The sequence below is a fragment of the Heptranchias perlo genome, chromosome 11 (assembly GCF_035084215.1).
Source record: "Heptranchias perlo isolate sHepPer1 chromosome 11, sHepPer1.hap1, whole genome shotgun sequence".
Classification (NCBI taxonomy): Eukaryota; Metazoa; Chordata; class Chondrichthyes; order Hexanchiformes; family Hexanchidae; genus Heptranchias; species Heptranchias perlo.
In genome coordinates, this window is record NC_090335.1 from 43,011,890 (window position 1) to 43,033,652 (window position 21,763).

Here is a 21,763-nt window from a genome sequence, read left to right on the forward strand (position 1 = left end):
TGGTCTCAACAAGAGAGGGGAGAAAAAAAAATCAGCCACACTTCCCAGCTCCGTTTGCTATCTGTTAGTCCTGTTGGAAGTTTCCTCATGTGGGTATTGTGTGAGGATAGGTCAAGGCTTAGCTAAGATGACTCCCACAGGATGAATCGTTATTTGGATTTGATATCAGAGGGCAACTGTGCTCATGAAATGATTTCCCTGTATGAATTATCACCTTCTGGAAAGGAAGAACTAGGGAGAAAATCAAAGGGAAAATTGGAGGGAAAAGGACAAAGGACTATAGCCCTGTAAATGCCTCAGGCCTCAAACTACTAATTGAAATGAGAGTGAAATTCCTGTCTTCGTTAATTTTTGTGAAAAAGTAGGTGCCAGTATAAAGTGTTGTCTTTTTCATACTTGTGTCTACCTTTTTGCCAAAATTAGTGTAAATCAGAATTTCACCCCCATTTAACAAGATAACAGTCATTCTTGGGTAATGAAAATGTGGTTTAAATTACCCACAATCGTTGACACCAACAGCCTTGCAGTTGGACTAAAATAAAACTGTCACTTTTCACATTAACCACAATTATAATTAGGCTGAGTGCTTTAAAACCAATTAGCAAGTCCAATTTCCAGTTTTGATATAAATTATAGCCAATGCATCCCTAATCTAAACAACTCTGGAAATAATGTTAAAATTGAGACATAAAATATCTTTAAAGTAATAAAAACACTCCGTTTTGTGAACTTTCAAAAATTGGTGGGTATACATTCCTGCAAACCCCTAAGATAGAATGGACAATTGCGGTCAATTCAGAACTGTTATAAGACAAAAAATAAAAGAAACTGCAGATGCTGAAAATCTGAAACAAAACAGAAAATGTTGGAAACACTCAGCATGTCAGACAGCTTCTGTGGAGAGATCACATGAGTTAACGTTTCAGGTGTAGACTCTTCCTCAGAACAACTGGTCAGTTCTGGCCAAGGGTCTACATTTGAAACCTTAACTCATCTGTTCTCTCCTTAGACGCTGTCTGACATGCTGAGCATTTCCAGCATTTTCTGTTTTGTTTCAGATTTTCAGCATCTGCAGTTTCTTTTATTTTTTGTCTTATAACAGTTCTGAATTGACCGCAATTGTCCATTCTATCTTCGGGGTTTGCAGGAATGTATACCCACCAATTTTTGAAAGTTCACAAAACAGAGTGTAAAGTCTTCTTTCTTAATGAGAAGTGCCAAAATTTATGGGATAGAACTTTAAAAAAATAGCTGTGGTGTTTCATCACCTGATGGGCCAACATCTAAAACTCACAACGCACTATTGATTCTTCTGGACATAACTTACATAGTCGTTTCCTAACACTGCTTGAGATGTTGCTGAAAATATATGTTGTTACAATGGATTTAACAGCAGCTAAAAATCACTCATAATCTGAGCACATGGAAAACTCAGAACACGTCAGTTGCTCCAAAGTATAAAGTTTTTAAAAAATCTGCCTCGATATAGTTACGCATAGTAAATACAGATCGATGTAAGACGCTCATTTTGCTTTTTTAAACAAAGTACTAACTTTTATAACCATGCCCTTTATATGTAAACACGGACCGGGGCGGAGAGCAGATTGCGAGGGCTGTCCAATTTCCATGGCAGCTTCAATACGGTATACGAGCGATCCTGCCCTTCTGATACACCAGCAAAATGATCTGTCACACGCAGGAAATTACCATTAAATGGTGCGATTAGCATTATTTTAAGACAACTTTGTGGTTACAATAATTTGTTTTACAGGTCACAGAAGATGGTGTCGTGAAGAGAATCAGCTTTTATAGTCGAGATATTATTGCAGTCCACCAACCGCCTATTGTTCATATCGTTTGTTCTTGTCCTTAAGGTTTACAGTAGATGTTTCGATAAAAGACGAGCTTGAAGGTGTAGGTGATATCCATGCAATACTTTTCAAGCCAATAGGGAACTTCGAAGGCAAAGATCGCTTAAACATCCTAATTTTCTATTTCCCACGCCAGCAACACCGCCCCCGCCCGCCCACCCCAATCATACCGTTTGATTGGCATGTATCTGACCCAGCTTTTACTAAAGATCTATAGGGCACCGATCACCAATGAAAATAGCTTATGTTTGTGGCTTTCATGCATACTTCACAAGGAAATATGGATCCGCGCCTAGGAGTACGTGACTAACAATCTCGGGGTTAAATGCGTTTTATTGCTGCGTGATCGAAAGCCCCAGACACATACCGATCGACAGAACACACAGCACCTTGCTATGGCTAATTATTTAGACCATTTTAATACTAGTAATACTAATGTGGATTTGTCTTAGTGTATAGTTTTTAAGTAAAAGTGGCACCGTGTACACTGAATATGCAATTGACCCTTCTGTTTCAATATCGCTGCAGGTTCGCGATCGTACTTGCTTCCGACCCCATAAGGATGCAAAGGGCACACGTTTTCTGCTTTTGCTGTTGTTACACTTTGAACGTAAAATGCGGCCGGGAGCACAATCCTGTGTCCTTAGCGATAACTATTCTATAGGTAAATATCATGATTTAACCCAGGGTGGCAGGTATGATTGGCACGTGATCGGGACCTTTAGTTGAAATGTGTGTAATATGTAAGCACACTGCTATTGCTGACTGCTTTCCCGCTCCCGAGTCGGAGCCATTAGCCGAAGCCATTGTCTGTGAGCAGGCAATCAAAGCTAAGTAAATATTCAATGAGTCTTAACAACAAAGTGCCTCCTCTTTCATGCTCAATCCCCCCATAGAGATTCACTCTGCAAGATCTATATGCACATTCCGCAACCGATTCATACGAGAGGACATTACTATCGGTGAGGAAGGATATGATATCAAACTTTTCCGACTCCATTTTTGAGTACGGTCTGTTGCGATCGACAGGAGGGTTACAATCGACACGGGAAAGCCTCAGTTGATAAGAACTGCAATCCCTTTCAACAACCATGCTTAACAGGGCCTATGCAATCTGGGTTAAATACGTGAGCGATTAACGTCGTAAATACCTAACGATGGTCTTTTATTAAAATAAGTCAATAATTCAACGCATAAGATACAGCTTTGGGATGCTTTTACCACAATTACGTAAACGATTGAAATGTTTATTTGGAGAACACATGGGCAACAATGAAAAGCAGTATCGCAGCATTATTAAGGCATTGGGTTAAAATCAAAGCACAGATTTTTCATACAGATAAACTATTGGCATTAATTTAAATAAAACGATTCACAAATGTGCGCTACATCCATAGATTATTGTACAGATCTGTGTGTAAAGTCCACCAGAATATTTCTGCTATTAGTCCTACTGACAAAGTTCAACAAAATGCCACTTTTGTAAATATTTAGTTACATTATGTTCTGAATCATAGCCATGATGCATATAGTGTTAAAATGCTGTAAAGCTGAATTTAGAACCCTGTATGGGAAGATCACCTTCATTGAGTTGTGATTATATTTTAACTACAGAAACCTCTTTATTTACCAAAAGACAGAAGTGAAAGAAAAGACATTTTAAATTTTAAAAATCTCTACCAAGCCTGCGACAGCACAATGTAAATCCTGCAAAGTTACATTTCACGATACTTTCAAAAGCTTGACCTACTCCACCAGCATAAAACATTCTCGAACATATCTTTCAGAAATCCCGCAGAAGTCTAGATCACTATAAAACAATGAAGGTCACATTTTCTTTTTTTAAAAAGTGTAAATTAATACTCTTTCTCCGTACTGCATATAATAGCGATTTGTTGCCAAAGCGTTTTTATACAGCTTTAAAGTGTTTGGCACTACAAGTGCACGGCTCACAAGGGGTCTAAAGCTCCCTGGCGCTTCTTGTGTGACCTTCCTCTGTGTGAGACTCACATGACTGCTAGCGAAGATGGTACAGCACAATGTAAAGCCTAAGAAATATTAACCATTTGGTAACAGTGTGTTTCACATTGTTCAAAAATTATGTATATCACTGTGATCGTTACTTGAATCCTAATTTGTAGGTTTAAAAATGCAATAAACTGATTTATCTAAGAATGACTGTCGTCAATCCAGGTGCTATTGATACGGTAGCGTACGGTACATATAACATTCTGTATTTGATCTGCTTATTCAGATGCCGTTTTGCAGAAGACTGGCGACATTACCGGTATAGCAAAAGTGACACCGATATTTTTAGATGCGTTCAGCGGGAGGATCAATAAATGCGCCTAAAGCAATCCTTTCCGGATTGCCTACGAAACGTAATAGGTAGAAACTGGGGCAGTAGGGACGGCTCGAACACATGACTGTGTAGGAGGAAAACAATTATTTAACCAGAAATTTGACCATATGATGATGGTGTACAACTTGCTCTGTTCAGTAACGTATGATATAGTCTAGATTCTCAAAACAAAAAGGTTTCATTCATCAATAGGTTAACGACTACCTTCAAAGATTTAAGGTATCCATAAGGCACAAAGAATTTCTTAGCAGGGCTTTGCACCGCCAATGTGGTGACCGTGACGACCCATGTTTGAGATTGGCAGCAACATCCATATAAATGGTGGCGCACATGGTGAGTGGGAGCTAAAGCAACCATGCATGATTAAAATGCTAATTTTCCTACTAATGCGGCCACCAGTGTGCCAGATTCGATCGCCACATTATCTGGTGAACATTAAAACGCAGAAACCGATTCGATATCAACCAAATAAAACATATAAAAAGCTGTGTCTTTTTTCTTGCTAACTGCTTTGTTTTTAAAGTCCTGCGTTTTGCTGTTACGCACTATCGTTCCTACACACCTTCTTCATGTGAACAATTTTGTGTGCGAAGTTTACAGATACTGTTGAATGAACATTTTAAACAATATCCTTCTGATACAGCATACAGAATATACATTTCTGTGGCACACTGTTTCTGGTAGACTAGTGCACTACGTGCAGAATGTTTCACCCGATGGATATCTTTCATACGAGGTAACTGGATTTTAACCCTTTGTGATCCATTTTAACACGTAAGATTACATTTTTAATATCGTATTAAAGAAGAATTTTTCTGCAGTTGGATACATTTCTCAGCTAAGTTAGAAATCTACCTAAAATAATTTTATACATTACTAATACAGTACAGTTGAAAAAAAACATTAACCACGTCGAGGATGCTCTGTTGGGAACAACGCCTCGCCCTCCCCTTTGTGGTTGTTTGAATAACTACATTGCCGAATGTAGTTTTATAGTTTTCAGTTGTATGTCGAGTCGAAATTTTCAAGAAAAATACATACACCACAAACCAGTCAATTAAAACCGTGGTAAAAATCAATTGACCCACTTTTGGTAACATGCAGCTATCAGACATCTATAACATGAGATTTGTATTAAATATAAATGCACACTAGTCAGTTATAAACAGTATGTAGAGATTTCCACGGAAATTGCAAGACTCAGTTGCCAAATTACCTCATGAAATTGGGATATTTAATGTCAATGAATGACAATGTGGGCATTTTCAAGAATGCAAGAGCTAGTTATTAGCAAAAGGGTTAAAGGCCTACTCAGAATAACCATCATGTGAATTAAGTTTTAGCCAATATGCTTATAACTCGAATTACAGTCACCTTGCCCTCCCCTTTGTGGTTGTTTGTTGTGTTTATCATTTGTCTTCCTGTTTTTCTTTCTTCCGCCCCCCCCCCAGGGTATTCTTCCTGGGTTCGAATCAATGGGTACTGATTGCCCTCTGATACCATACCCAAGTCACCATTATTTATGAGCCTTGCCAATGAATATTGACAGGCTATTCATCGATGGGGACATCACAGCCAAACCCGATCTGTCCTTATCCAGAGTGCACATATGCACTTCCAGCAGAAATCACTAGCTAGCAGTAAGAATTTTTCTGTGGTTGGATACATTTCCCTGAATCTCCATTAATAACGATAGTTAGAAATCCACCCAAGACGATGGACATTTTCTCTTCCTTAAACCAGGGGCAGTGAAGCCAATTGTAATGGCCTGCTGCTACTCTGGCTGAGATCAGCTAATTCAGCACTTTAATCTGGGACTATGCAGGTCTGTATGGCTCAGCTACTGCCTGATTAAGCTTGCTGACCCGTCAGGAAGCCTGTGCTTTTTTAAAATTGTGAAATAACATTTTACTAACAAATGAATCCTTCAATTTTTTAATCATATTTGACAGATATGAACTAAATGATTTTTTTTAAACAGAAAAAAATGTTTAAATTTTCTTTTATTAAATTTAATTTTGGAGGCAATGTTTTTGAAAGGGGCACTAAATTTAGTAGCTATTTGCATGGTTTTCCCTTAAGGATTTTATAAAACATCTACCATCTTCTCAAACAGGGTAATTCTTAGTAGTTAATAATACTGCTCATTTTGCATCACGCAAAGTGATTTCCGCTTCACATTGACACTAATTGTTCAGTATGACTGCAGGTAAACAGTCCAACATTCAACATTGGGTTTGAGACCACCTCCATAAAGTAGTCTCACACTCTTCTGCATCAGTTGCACTATATCTTTCAATCAACTTTTTTTGACTTTACAATCAGAGTATAAAAAGAGCAAAGCCTCGGCTCTCTGATGGCTAAGTGAGTTTATCCAGCGAATAGCTGAGGATACAGACCAGGATGGTCCTAGGTTCAGTCTGTAACCTGTGATGAGTTAGCTGATGTCAGCTGTGGTAGCTAGGTAAGAAGAAAAATTGGTTGGTGTTCTTAATCTCATTCATTATGCAGTGTCCCTGATGGAATTATTTGCCTGTAGTTGTTGGGGTGAGGCATGGATTGAGCTTCCTATGATTCTCACCATGATCAAATAGCTTGCCAAAACTCATTGCAAAGGGTCACATATGAATAACGGCCACAGATGAGACATTGGAGGATGACCAGCACCCATAGAAATGTAACTCAACAGAGTCAACATCTTCGGGAGAAGCAAAATGAAAAGAGGAAATTGTTTAAAAAAAGGAATAAATACTCAATTGATCTGCTAGACTGCCTTTGAGTTTTTAATGTTTGAAAAGAGCCAACTGTCTCATCTACTCTTTCCAAACATAAAAAATTTCACTCACTGGTAAATATATTTAAATACGCATGCAGAGAGATCCATTTTTCTCTGACTTAGGTTCGGTGTGATCAGGGCAGCATGATCCAATGCTGTCCACTGGCTCTGCTCTCAACATTGTATCAATGTAAAGCTGGTAGGTGTAGTAAAAATGTTACCTATTACATAGAATTTACTGCATAGAAACAGGCCATTCGGCCCAACTGGTCTATGCTGGCGTTTATGCTCCACACAAGGCTCCTCCCACCCCACTTCATCGAATCCTATCAGCATATCCTTCTATTCCTTTCTCCTTCATGTGCTTATCTAGCTTCTCCTTAAATGCATCTATGCTAGTTACCTCAACTACTCCTTGTGGTAGCCAGTTCCACATTCTTACCACTCTGTGTTTGTGTGTGTTTTTATGTTTGCAAGACTAGAAAAGGCCAACAATTCAGCTGATTTCATGCATCATGAAATAGACTCACAAACTTTCACAACAGACTTAGTACACATTCTGATAAACCAGCATCACTACAAGGTACATCAGTTACTGTCTACACTTCTAGTACGTCCTATTCAAAAGTATAAAATGAAACTTTCAATTTTTTTTTTCTACCTGGAGGCCCAATCAATATCAGTACAATCTGCAAGTGAGCTCCAGTCTTACAAACTATCAGTAATATCACCAGGCAGAATTTAAGTTTGAGGGAGGTAAAATATTGTCATAATTCAGCCTTTTACAGTCAAAATTAAATGTTAATTGCAATTTTTCCATACCTACAATGTAGAAATTAAAAATTCTAACAACTGAAAATCTTTTAGTACACTAGTTTACTGGGATGTTAGCTTAGTGAATGGATTGCTGTTCTTGAGAATTCAGTGAGTTGCAAAATCCTCAAATGTGATATGTTTGCATAATGCCTATGTGTTTATTGATTCCAACATGTGGATTAAAATTAAAAATGCTTCAAAATTAAACATTTCAAACTATCTAAGATGAACCAAAGGTCTAAGTTTTGTGTTGCAATCTTGTTATTGGTCTTCTAAATTCTTGGCTAAAGCTTGTTTGGCTTCTAATTACAATAGATTATTTCAAATACTGTAACTTCAAACTGTATAACCTCAAGTATTCAAAGTCTCCTTCTACATATAGTTTATAACCAGCCATGTGTATTTAAATAATGTTTAACAAAAGTATAATTATTTATATGCCTGACAACTGAATTTTGTCAAGTGTGAAACAGATGTGTTTATTCCTGTTATAATTTGCTTTTTTGATTTTTGGTTATCTTGAAAATTCCACTCTACATAAATAAAAACTGTTCAACAACTCAGTCATTTAAAGCAAAATATTCCAGATATTAAGATGCTTTCTACAATAATAATTATGCATTTGTTTAAAATTGACTGCTGTAAAAATATAAATCCATATCTATTAAGCGAATATCTCACTTTCATATTGATCAGTCTTGAGCTTTGGCACAATTATGAAAGCCTAAAGTTCTTAAATAAAAATATACACAATTCTCTTCAGCTAGTATATTCGGCGAAGAGATTTGATCTTATTAATAGTATTTTAAAATGCTACATAATAACCTTCCTGCTTAGTACACCAACAGACTAACTTCAAGCAAATTACTTAGATGTGATAATTTTTGCAGTTGAAATGATTTGACTGAATGATGTTTAACTTCTAATGGTATCCTCCCTCAGCCTCTGCACTGAGCAACACCTCATCCTCAATGATTCCAATCTCTATCTCCACTCCCCTTTCAATTCATCACCCTCCTTCCCTCCCCAAATCTCTCCCTATATCTAAACTCTCCTCCCCTGCCTCTAGATATCACCATCTCCTGTGGCCTCTCCACTACCATAGCCTCAATCACCAACAAGGTAATCTCTGAACACTTCCTTGTGTCTGTTAACACCTACATCCCCTTACCCCCTTCCTTCTGCCTCTGGAAAAATAACTCTCATTTGCATCACTAAAACTCCACTTTCAAACTTCCAACTGCCGAGCCTTTGGCCCTCCATTCACCACGATATCTCTGCAACTGTTGATTTGCTCAATCACTCCCTCATCTCCACCTTTGATGCCCTCATTCCAGCAAAATAGTCATGGTCTCCCATTCTGATTGCTCCCCCAGTATGGTCCCCATCTTCCCTCCTTCAAGTCCAAAGAGGCACAGACGAGCGTATCTTGTGCATAACTGGCTTAGCCATCCATCACCACGTCTGGCTACACCACATCAAGCTGTACTGGGGCTTACCCTCCTCTGCCAAAATCACCCACTACTCAAGGATCATCCTGGAGAGCAAATGCACACTTGTGTATTCTTTTTTCTACAATGAACTGTCTCCTTAAATCCCCCTCTCCCCTGCCCCCTTCACCCTCATCTCTAAGAAACACAATTGCAAGGAACTCAACCATTTCTTTGTCATAAAATTAGAGACCATCTGTTCGGCTGCCTGTGCTGCTTCCTGCCCTTCCCCTGACCCACCAAGCCAAACCTCCTCCCAGACCCTTCTACCCTAGGCCTGAACCCTGTTATCTCTCCAGTTTCTCCCTCATCTTCCTCCTGCCCACTCTGAGTTCATCTCATCGATGAATGGGATTGGTCCAAGGGTCTAGACAAAGTAAAGAAAGAAAAACTGTTCCCACTGATGGAAGGGTCGCGAACCAGAGGACACAAATCTAAGGTAATTGGCAAAAGAACCAAAAGATGACATGAGGAGAAATGTTTTTACGCAGCGAGTGGTTAGGATCTGGAATGCACTGCCTGAAAGGGTAGTGAAACAGGGTCAATTGTGGCTTTCAAAAAGGAATTAGATAGGTACCTGAAGGAGAAAAATTTGCAGGGCTACGGGGAAAGAGCAGGGGAATGGGACTAGCTGGATTGCTCTTGCAGAGAGCTGGCGCAAGCTCAAGGACCGAATGGCCTCCTTCTGTGCCGTAACCATTCTGTGATTCTATGACACTCACCTCCTGCTCCCTCAATCCCATTCCCACTAAACTGTTTAACACCGACTTTCCTTTCCTGGCCCTAACGCTAGCTCACATTGTAAATAGTTCCTTCCTTGCATGCACTATTCCCCTCCCTTTCAAAACCATCATCATCACCATCTCCTCAATAAACCCACCCTGTGTCATTACAAATTACTGCCCCATCTCCAACCTCCCTTTCCCCTCCAAAGACCTTAGCATCTAAGATCCATGCCCATCTATCCTACAACACTCTCTCTGAATGCCTCCAATCAGATTTCCAACACCCCCCACCCCGTCTTACAGCATACAACAGCCCTAACCAAATTCAGAAACAACATTCTATGTAACTGACTGTAGTGCATTATTCCTCCTTGTCCTCCTTAAATTCTCTATAGTTTTGGCATGGTTGACCACACCACCTTCCTTAATTGCCTCACTTCTGTTGTCCAGCTCAGTGGAATTGCCTTCACTTGGTTCCACTCTTACCTATCCAATTGTAACCAGAGCACCTCTATCAATGGCTTCTCTTCCTATCCCTGCACCATCACATTGGGAGACCATCAAGAATCCATCCTTGGCCTCGTCCTTTTCTTCATCTACACTGTCCCTTGGTGACATCATCCATAAATATATAGAGTCAGCTTCCATAAGACATCTAGCTCTACCTCTTGACCAGCATTCTCAACCCCTCCACTGCCTTTGCAGAGTCAGACTATTGTCCAACATTCAGTTTTGGATGAGCTACAATTTCTTCAACTAAACAATGGGGATCAATGCCATCATTTTCAGCCTCCTCCACAATCTCCATACCCTTGCCACTGACTCCATCCTTCTTTCCAGCCACTGTCTCAGGCTGTATCAGATGTTCTCAACCTTGGTGTCCTCTTTGACCCTTAGCTGAGCTGCCAATCCTATATCCTCTCCTTCATAAAGACCATCTACTAAGCCTTCTATGAAGCTGTCCGCCTCTGCCCCTTTCTCAGCCCATCTGCTGCTGAAACCCTCATATGTGCCATTTTTACTTCCAGACTCAACTACTCCAATTTTATGATGGCTGATCTCCCATTCACTATCCTCTATGAACTTCATCTCATCTAAAATTTGGCTGTCCTTATCCTACACCATGTCTCACTCACCCATCACCCTATTCTTGCTGAGCTATGTTAGCTCCCAGTCTCCCCAGGCCTCAAATTTTAAATTCTTATCCTTGCGTTTAAGTCCCTCCGTGGTCTGGTCCCTCCATAACCCTGTAACCTCCTCCAGTGTGATCCCCCCCGCCCGCCCCACAAACTCTCTGTTTCGAGTCTGGCCTCATATGCATCCCCTCCGATCCTACCGCCAGCAGCCATGTCTTAAGAACATAAGAGTAGGAGTATGCCATTTGGCCCCTCAAGCCTGCTCCGCCTTCAATAAGATCATGAATGATCTTTGACCTCAACTCCACTTTCCCACCCCATCCCCATATCCCTTGATTCCCTTAGAGTCCAAACATTTGTTGATCTCAGTCTTCAGTATACTCAACGATCGAGCATTCACAGCCCTCTGGGGTAGAGAATTCCAAAGATTCACAACCCTCTGAATGAAGAAATTTCTCATCTCAGTCCTAAATGGCTGACCCTTTATCCTGAGACTATGTCCCCTAGTTATAGACTCTCCAGCCAGGGAAAACAGCCTCTGAGCATCTACCCAGTCAAGCCCTCTCAGAATCTTATATGTTTCAATGAGATCACCTCTCATTATTCTAAACTCCAGAGAATATAGGCCCATTCTACTCAATCTCTCCTCATAGGACAACCCTCTCATTCAGGAATCAATCTAGTGAACCTGCGTTGCACCCCCTCTAAGGCAAGTATATCCTTCCTTAGGTAAGGAGACCAAAACTGTACATAGTACTCCAGGTGTGGTCTCACCAAAGCCCTGTACAACTGCAGCAAGACTTCCTTACTCTTTTATTCCAACCCCCTTGCAATAAAGGCCAACATACTATTTGCCTTCCTAATTGCTTGCTGTACCTGCATGTTAACTTTCTGTGTTGTGTGTACAGGGACACCCAAATCCCTCTGAACACCAACATTTAATAGTTTCTCACCATTTAAAAAAATTCTGTTTTTCTATTCTTCCTACCAAAGTGGATAACCTCACATTTCCCCACATTATATTCCATCTGCCACCTTTTTGCTCACTCACTTAACCTGTCTATATCCCTTTGCAGACTCTTTGTGTCCTCCTCACAGATTACTTTCCCATCTAGCTTTGTATCATCAGCAAACTTGGATACATTACACTCAGCTCCTTCATCTAAGTCATTAATATAGATTGTAAATAGCTGAGGCCCAAGCACTGATCCTTGCGGCACCCCACCAGTTACAGCCCGCCAACCTGAGAATGACCCGTTTATTCCTACTCTCTGTCCACTAATCAATCCTCTATCCGGGCTAATATATTACCCCCAACCCCACTAGCCTTGTGTAACAACCTTTTGTGTGGTACCTTAATGAATGCCTTTTGGAAATCCAAATATACAACATCCACTGCTTCTCTTTATTTACCCTGGTAGTTACATCCTCAAAAAGCAGTAACAGATTTGTCAAACACGATTTTCCTTTCATAAAACTGTGTTGACTCTGCCTAATCATGTTATGATTTTCTAAGTGCCCTGTTACCACGTTCTTAATAATAGATTCCAGCATTTTCCCGACTACTGATGTCAGGCTAACTGGCCTGTAGTTCCCTGTTTTCTCTCTCCCTCCTTTCTTGAATAGCGGTGTTACATTTGCTACCTTCCAATCCACTGGGACTATTCTAGAATCTAGTGAATTTTAGAAGATCACAATCAGTGCATCCACTATCTCTGCAGCGACCTCTTTTAGAACCCTAGGATGTAGGCCATCAGGTCCAGGGGATTTGTCAGCATTTAGTCCCATTAATTTCTCCAGTACTTCAGCTGCCATGGTCCCATGTTCTGGAATACCCTCTCTAGACCCCTCTATCTCCCTGTCCTGCTTTAAGACCCTCCTGAATACCCACCTCTTTGACCAAGTTTTATGGTCACCCCTTCTAAAATGTCTTATTTCGCTGAGCCTCCATGAAGCACCTTGGGAAGTTTTTTTCTACTAGAAGGCACTATATAAATGCAAGTTGTTGTATGACCTGCATTGTGTGTAAATATCCTAGTGTAAAATTTAGTAGTGGTGAAGAGAAATCCGAAATTATCTCAGTATAAATATTTTAATAATTAAATTACGTGCTACGGAACTGAAAATCTACATTTTTCTTTTACTACACGGCTTTAAAAAAAACGCAAGAAATCAAACCAAAACATCCGTCAACCCGATCTGTGTTTAACCTACCACCGTATAGGGAAGTTTAAAGCATTGCATGCTATAAAATGGACAAGGAGCTGGAAGTCCGCAGAAAATCTAACGTACTATATTAGGTAAATCATAGCACTAATTCATTGCGATCAAAAGGTAAAAGTATGTTAATCGTTCAATTACGATGCAAGTATAAACTATTACGAAAGCTGGTGGGATCTCCTTTTCAACAACCTTCAATCCAGTTCGGAGCTCACCTTTGAATTTCTTATCAGCATGATGGCCTATTGTATGGTTTCGGCGTGAAATGGTTAAATAATTAGAAGCAAGACCCACCTTCTTCCCACCTCCTGAACACTGAGAATCGATCACATTAAAACTCTCGGGTCGTCCTCTGCCAATTTCTGAGTCCTCTAACCTGGAAAAGAAGATGTCGAGGATTTACGACAATGTAATTAACAATTAAAAGAAAGTTAATGCAAAATATTTCAATGCCCGTGGCAAATTATATTTAATGCGTTCATTTTTTTCAATAACAGTAATAAAGAGGCTGACTGACTTGCTATGTAGTTGCTGCATTTTAAAAATTTTTGTTACGTATATTTATTTTACAATATTTGCTATCTGTGATTGCATCCGTGGATAAAATTGCTGGGAAACAGCTCCTTAAATGAACCAGTACATGCGCTGGGGAAAAAAACGGAGCTCAAACTCACTTGGTGTTGAGCTTGTCGCGATCCTCCTTGCTGCCGATACGTTCTCCGGGCACTGAACGAAAATCGCCATACATTTCCTTCCAGACGTGTTTATCTTTGGTTTTCGCCATGCGTCTTTACAGAATAGTCTCTAATAAAAGTCCATTTGCTTTCCTCACGCGATCGAAGGACCTTTTTGTTTCATTCTCTTTAAAACTTAAAAGAGGGGACAAAGCCCCACAGGGATAATGTATCGAAACTGATCGAGCCCCTACAGCGGCGGCAGCAGCATGATGATGATGATGATGATGAGTCTCTTCTGCTTTCACTACTCAGGAGAGAGAAATATCGAGGTTGGATGGGATGTTTTGTAGCGTTATTTCTTTCCAAGCACTAGACAAGATACGCTGCTCGTACCAACAAATCTTCTAACAACTTCAACCGCTTCCTTCTGCTTTTCTGCCTAAACACACGAGAGGTTCGTTACAAATTTCTTTTTCTCACTGGCGCTGTTGGGAGAGAGAGGGGGGGGCGAAACAGGTTCCAGCTTCGCCGCTGTCAGTAATTTTTTTTTTGTAAATCAGTAGTTTCCTTAAATACAAAACATCAACAATTTTATCCCGGTCGCGAACGTTTGAAATGCGCCGAGGATTTCGTGCCTTCTTCGCCTTCCTTCTGTCACCACTTTCTCTCTCAGCCCGGGTCCGGGTTGGGGCTGGGAGGTTCAGGTCAGTCAGGATTTCCCCTTCTCCTGCTATAGTTGGTGGGGGGGTGGGGGGGTGGGGGGGGGGGTGTTTTTTTTTTCTCCAATTCTTTCTCCGTTTCACTTTTTAAAAAAAAGTTGTGGTTGATTTAAAAACAATCAACAAAAAAAATAAAAATAAAATAAAAATAAATAAAAGCCCGCAGTAAAACAAACAGGTAAATCTCCGCGAGTCGCAGTGACAGTGTTGTGCTGCTTGCTGCTGTTGCCGCCTGCCAGCTTGTCTCGCTGGCCCGGTTCCGCGGCCACCACCCGGGAAGTTTCGCTGCGCCGATCCGAGAGGAACTGAGCCAGGCGAGCCTGACGTCACGCCTCATCAAACGGCACAAAAGCTTTCAGTAATAATTAGTGAAATATCTCAAACTGCAGAGGCGGGCGGGGGACGATTCGCTTCCAAAAATATGGGATTTTTTTTTTTTTTTGCTTTTAGTTTATTACGCGACGGAATTTATTTATTTCGCCGTTTTTTAAATGATTACATTGACTGTGCCCCACACACCATCCCCGATATCAGGAGCCCCCGAGCCCAATCTGACCGGTCGCGAGCAACCGAACTTGATTATAATAATTGGCCACCCGCCAGGGAGGATTAAAAAAAAATGCGAGGACACTCTTAATTGGTTAATCCTGCGGCCAGTCAAGTGGAATCTCACTTCTGAATGGTTGGCTGTGGTGTCAATCAAATTAACCAGGCATCCTCCTCCCCCCCCCCCCCCCCCCCCGCTTTTATTTCCTATTGGTCTCGTTTCTGTCAATCATCGCTCAGTTCCGTTCATGAGTAAGGTCGCGGTGCGGGTCTATAAATGACGCCGTTTCCACCCCCTCCCCCCTTCTTATTCTTGTGTATCGCATCCACAAGGCAGTGCGGCGGGAAGATGGCGCCTAGAGCTCTGAGCTTGAGAGGCAGCGCAGGGCTTTCCCAGCTGTTTCTCATCAGCGCGGCCCTGACAACTGGTAAGAATTATGCAGATCCACCTGTCTAATCAAATCCCTTTACCGGCTGAGACATCTGTAGTCATCTTTTAATTAAAGATTAGTTATTTTCAGTCGGCAGGTTAAAATGTTAGGCTTAATCATTACAGTCCGATGATCGAAGGAAAGGTTAATCTTGTACACTTGTGTAAGTAACTGTTCGGGGTTAGGTTTATTTTTGTTTTGAACATAATGAAGGTTGCTTACTTTCGATCGAAAAAACGGTGCCTCCAGGAGATGAAAAAGATCATGTGATTTTCGGTTCCTTCTGACTGACTGGATTGATCCATAGGTTTCTTTTTAAAGCAAAGACACTTTATTTGAAACTGAAATATCAAAATTATTGAGAAGGGGAAAAAGCAATTAATTTTTTCTGTGGTGTAGCTTGGCTTAGTTGTTAACACATTCGCCTCTGAATTGGTAGGTGTTCGCTCAAGCCCCATTCCAGGACTTGAGCACATAATCAAGAGGTAGTGTGGTACCATCTTTTGGATGAAACATTAAACTGAGGGCCCTATCTGTTTGTTCAATTAGACATAGATTCCATGGCACTATCTGAAGAGCATTGAGTTCTCATACAACAATTCTTCCTTGGCCAACACAATCAGATTAGCTTCCCATGTCAGCCTATAGCAGCACCTGGATAACATCCAGGCTTGAGGTGGCAGGTGACACTGGTGATAGTCATTACCTAGCACAAATGAAAGCAGTGCAGCCACATTCTCTGACTTTCAATGGCACCATTGTTATTAAGTCCCCCACCAATATGCCAGAAGTCATACTGACCAGAAGCTTAAATGAATCAACATGGCTACAATAGCAGGGCAGAGGGTTTGTACTTTGTGATTTGCCTTCTGATCCCTCAGAGCGTCTCCACCATTTACATGACTGAAGTCAGGAGTGTGATGGAATACCAGTTACTTAGATGGGTGCAGCTGCAGCAACACTCAAGAAGCTCATCTAGGACTGAATTGACTCTGCCTGCCACGGAGTCGATATCCACCATTGGCACAGTGACTGCAGTATATACAGGCTGCATTGCAGCAACTTATTTTGACAGCACCTACCAGGTCTGTGACTTCTGACAACTGGATGAGTTGTAAGGTCCTAGCAACACCATCACCTCCAAGACTCTCAGCATCCTGATTTAGGCTGTTAACTTCATCATTGCTGGATCAGAATCTTTGAACTCTCTGCCTAGCACCATCAGCACAAGGACTGCGAAGGTTCAAGGAGAAGGCCCACCACCACCATCTTAAGGCAACTAGGGATGGGCAATAAGTGTGACCTTGCTAGAATAGCCCACATCCCAAGAACTAATCTGAAAAAAAAGTTGCAGGGCCTTGCTGTGCATAATTTGGTGCTGCGTTTGCTTATGTAACAACCATGACATCAAAAAGTAATTTAATTGGATGTGAAGTGGCTTGGGATGTCATGGGGATGTGATAAAGCTTAAGTATGCTACTGTACTTTTTAAATGTTCAACTCCTTCATTTCCTGTGGTTATTGCTGGTTTAAACCTGTTCTTTCTTGCTGGGGAGTGTTGAATATTATGGTAATAATCCATTTTGTTAAGTCACCTTGCTAGTCTTGCATCTTTGATAATTCAATGCAATATTGCAAGTTTAAAATACAACTCAGATAAGATTAACCATAAACCGCTGAAGTGCAAAACTGCTGTGATTAGTAGCAAGATAGCTAACAGCCTATTTTTGAAGAAAAACTTGAATGGTGTAGGTAAAATGTGGATGAACTATTTATTTTGTGTTTGTAGTTTCCATTTCTGTTATAATAGTAAAAATGGGCAAGTGGGTATGAACATCTGTACATATAAAATTATACTTAATGCTCTGTTAGCATGGAGAAATAATCAAAGCTAATCTGTAGATTTTATTATTTATATTCTAGTACACTAGAAATGCAGTACTAAAATATTTGACTGTGGAGACAATATTTAAGATTCAGTAGCTTTGTATTTACAAAAGTAAACTGGTTCTTGGCAGAAGAATGATTCTTCATGACCTGTCCTTACTTTTGGAATCTAGCTAGAGGCAGATGAAATCACTTTTCTTGTAGGTTCATTGTTTGTGGTGTAATCTAATCTAGTTGGTGTAGACTATAAGTAAACTTCAACGCAGAGTTGTTGGGCTCAAAAATTCCATGCACTGTATCAACACAGTGCTCCTTGGAATTCAATTGGAAAAAGTTATTAAGTATTTCTAGATTATCTTTATAAGCCTTTAAGTGAAATCCATTAAATTCTGCTTTAATTTATATTTAAGAATTACGTTTTTAATGGTCTATACAAATGCTAGTTTACGCAGTCATATTATGGCTTATCGGAATAGATGTATAACTAGTGTTTGTTTTTTTAACCACTTGGATCACAGATTAGTGTCATGACCTGAACTCTCTAACAACAGTGAAATTATTAATTAACAATAGTCATGTTTGAAATTGAATATTCACAAAGATGTACTTGGGTATGATTTGCCATATTTTACTGAAAAGTGTAACTGCCATTGCCAATAGACAAGTTTCCTAGTTATCAAGTAGTCTGTTGTAAACTTACATTCTTATCACACCACTGCTTACAACTGATGGATTCCTTTGCAGTGCAGTCACTGTTATGTAGGTGAACATGGCAGCCAATTGGCACACAGCAAAATTCCACAAAGAGCAAATTAATGCATGACTAGATAATCTGTTTGGTAGTGGTTCTTGGGTATTGAATCTAGTCAGAATACTAGGGGAGCTCCTGTGCTGTTTTGAATCGTGCCATGATATTTTTGTGTACTGCTGAGCAGGCAGACTGGACCTCAGTTTAATGTCTCATCCAAAAGACAGTATCTCCAACAATATCACACTTCCTCTGTATTGCACTGGAGTGTCTGTCTAGTATGTTAGCCAGTTGGTGTAGTCAGGTCTGCAGTGGGCTTTAATTCTCACTTCTGAGGCAAGAGTGCTACCATCTGAATGATATTCCCACAGGGATGTGGAACACAGTACATTGAGAAACTACAGAAGGCCAATATTGATTCAACACTGACAATTATGAAATTAGGGACTTTGTATTTTACAGTAAATATACAAGATTAATTCACCTCCACAATTGTGAATCTTGAGCATTGCTTTTAGGAAAATGGCTCATACTTTTAATGTTTGCCCATTTTGCAATATTCTGTTCATTGCCTCAAAATAAAAATGTTATTTGTAGTGTGGCATGAAGACTGCATTTTTGCCACCATATTACTTTTTTTAAAAAGGATTATTTTGAGCTCGTCAAGATGGTAGTGCTGGCTAATGAAACTTGGCTCCTTTCAGGCTGCCATTGTCAGGATCAAGCATACCCAGGTCAGGTACAGTGCAGCCTGATGCAGTAAAGTTCACAACAATGTGCCTCAGTCCCATCCATTTTCCACACCAAATATCCTCTGGCTTCTGAGTGAGATTGCCAATTAGGAAGTAGGTCCATGCTCACTACGATTGAGACTACCCAAACTTACTTTACACAGGACTGCTCCAGATTTGAAACCCGATCCCAGTGGTAAAATGCTATTATATAAACTATATAATGTTTATCCTCTCCTTCCATCAATAGGGTGAAACCATCAGGTGTGTAGACCCTTCCACAGTTTCTTTGAATAGTACTTTAGTTATGCCTAGTGGTATGGCACTTTTTGAACTTTTGCTTAATTAGGTAAAAGGTAACAAACATCATGGTATTTGTAGTATAGTAGCATTGATTAACAGCTTTTAGATGACTGCAAAGTGATATTGGTAGTTTTACTAAATTTGACATTAGAAAGCTTCCATTTCTAACTAGAGGAAAAAACCCTCCTTCAGTAAATGGGGATAGGTGCCACGTTAATGTGAACATTTGTTGAAGGCGAATATCTGCTCCAACACTAATTAAATCCTACAGCTAGTTTTGCAGGAACATTTGGAAAAGCGGTTGTTTGGTTCAGAACAGTGTTCTCTTTTAAGAGGTAATTCAATACTTAATGATTTCAGAATAACTTTTTTTAAAAAAATGTGCCTGAGTAACTGAAACTTGAAGTCTCAAATGTTAAATTTTAGCACTGGTTTTTATTAGATAGTAACTTGTGATTTTGTGATCACTGATGTAATGTTTGGGAATATTTTCCCCCTCAACCTTACCTCTTGTCTTAAAAGGTGTTAATTGATACTGGGGTTCTGATCCATGGGTGTCCTCTGGTACTTTGATAAGTGGGCATTTTTCATGTGCAAGCCTAGAAGGTGAGTGTCAGCAGACTACTCAATCATAAAGTCATCACAGTGGAGACCAATTCTATCCTTATCTGATATCCTCCCATGCACACTTAAGCAGCAGCCACAAAAGCAGGGGGTCTGGCTTACTTTTTTTTAAACCTTCCTAGCTCAAGAGCAGTGATATCAATTATAGTGCCCCAGTTGCTATCCAGATTGAGATCAATTAACTCCACACAGACTGGGAATTGAAATTGGAACCTTCTGATCAATATTATACATTTCTTATACCAACTAAGCTATTGGGAGCATAGTTAGAGAATTTAAGACTGCATGCCCATTATATATTTTAGGGCTGCCTACCTTGCATCCATATAATTTTTGCAGAACATATATTTACTATGATGTACTTCCTAAATGCTTTACTTTTTAAATAAAAATGAGAACTTTCAAGGAACTTGTGAAATTTTATTCTTCCTCTTGTCTCTTCCTCAACTCCTTTCCAATACATCTAATTAGTTGTGCTTGTGCTGGAAGGCAGTTGGTCATTATTCATGATTAGTTGAATATTTGCCCATCTCGTGAACTTTGTGTTGATGTTTACCAAAAAAAAAATTTAATGATTGGGCTGTTTCACATGGCTGAGTGTCTGAGTGGCTTTAGAGCTATCCTACTATCTGGGAGTCTTCTCTTCCATTTTGGTTCAACACACCTTCTCTTGTTTTCATTACAGTATAGGATTGTTATTGGAGAGTTTTAATGTGCTTATTCTGTGCAAAATTGAAACTTGGAATTAAGTCAAACATATCGTGCTTACGGTGGGTGGAATTATCTGCAGAAAACTACTGACTGATTTCTTCACGTTACAAAAAGTCTAACATTAATCCATATCCATTTTAAAGGAGTCCTTGGTGACAGATTCAGCATATTGAGGGCCTCACAGTCCGTTCGTTTCCAAGATGCAGGGCCTTTGCCTGGGGGCCGCATTCCAGATGTTGTATCTTTGTCTATGGGCTTTTCGGTTGAGGAGGTAACTAGCACTATATTTCTTTCCTGTACAATTTATCTTTGCAAAATGCTATATTGGAAAACTCTTCAATTACCTTCTGAGATAAATACTGAATATTTGAGTTTTGTCTTTTTTTTAAATTCTAAAAACTGTAGTTCATGAATGAGTATGACATGCTATGAAATGTGCTCTGCCATTTCATCTGTGCTAAGCCTATTATGTACTCTAATGAAAGTTTTTCATAGTTCTAATGTACAGCTGCACCATAGTATTATACTTGTAACTAACCAAGTTTGTTACACTGCACACTCTAGTATTGCTCACACAAACCCACAATGTGAAATTCGGGTCTCGGGAGTCGTGTAGTGAAGTTGCCAAGTGGAGCCGAGAAAGTTAACCCTCACTTATCACTTCCAGTGGTTGGCTGAGAGAGGCTAGAGATGTGAAAAAGCATCCACATACACGCTTTACAATTTGGGCGGGAAGAAAAGAAGAGTGTGTTAGGAGTGGGGATCCTGCCTGAATTTTTTTTTTCCCCCCCTTCGCCCCAGTAACCAGGGGAGCAGAGACTAATTATAGTATCCTAATATCATCCTGGATAAAATCTATTAACTCGGATCCACATTGAAAAGTGTGGCATGTTTACATTAAGGCAGGCCTGAGTTTTGCTTTTCAAATACAATCCCCATAGTGTGTACTACTGGTTTAGAATATAATCGCCCATATAGATTTGAACTGAA

General features: G+C 40.0%; 2 protein-coding genes across 4 annotated transcripts in view; one reads left to right on the forward strand and one right to left on the reverse strand.

The window, feature by feature from the left end:
* The window catches only part of bcor (BCL6 corepressor), a 274,104-nt gene extending 258,026 nt beyond the window's left edge, over positions 1–16,078 (reverse strand). For all 3 annotated transcript variants that reach the window (XM_067992876.1, XM_067992875.1, XM_067992874.1), the window contains exons 1-3: positions 15,992–16,078; positions 14,071–14,875; positions 13,691–13,772 (exon numbers count right to left, since the gene is read on the reverse strand). In XM_067992876.1, coding sequence (XP_067848977.1) covers positions 13,691–13,772; positions 14,071–14,180 — 192 coding nt within the window. In that variant the 5' untranslated portion in view covers positions 14,181–14,875; positions 15,992–16,078. The remainder of the gene's footprint in view (positions 1–13,690; positions 13,773–14,070; positions 14,876–15,991) is intronic.
* atp6ap2 (ATPase H+ transporting accessory protein 2) overlaps positions 15,638–21,763 on the forward strand; it is a 32,581-nt gene continuing 26,455 nt past the window's right edge. Inside the window, exons 1-2 of the mRNA XM_067992880.1 lie at positions 15,638–15,766; positions 20,917–21,044. Of these exons, the coding sequence (XP_067848981.1) occupies positions 15,688–15,766; positions 20,917–21,044 (207 nt within the window). The 5' untranslated portion in view covers positions 15,638–15,687. The remainder of the gene's footprint in view (positions 15,767–20,916; positions 21,045–21,763) is intronic.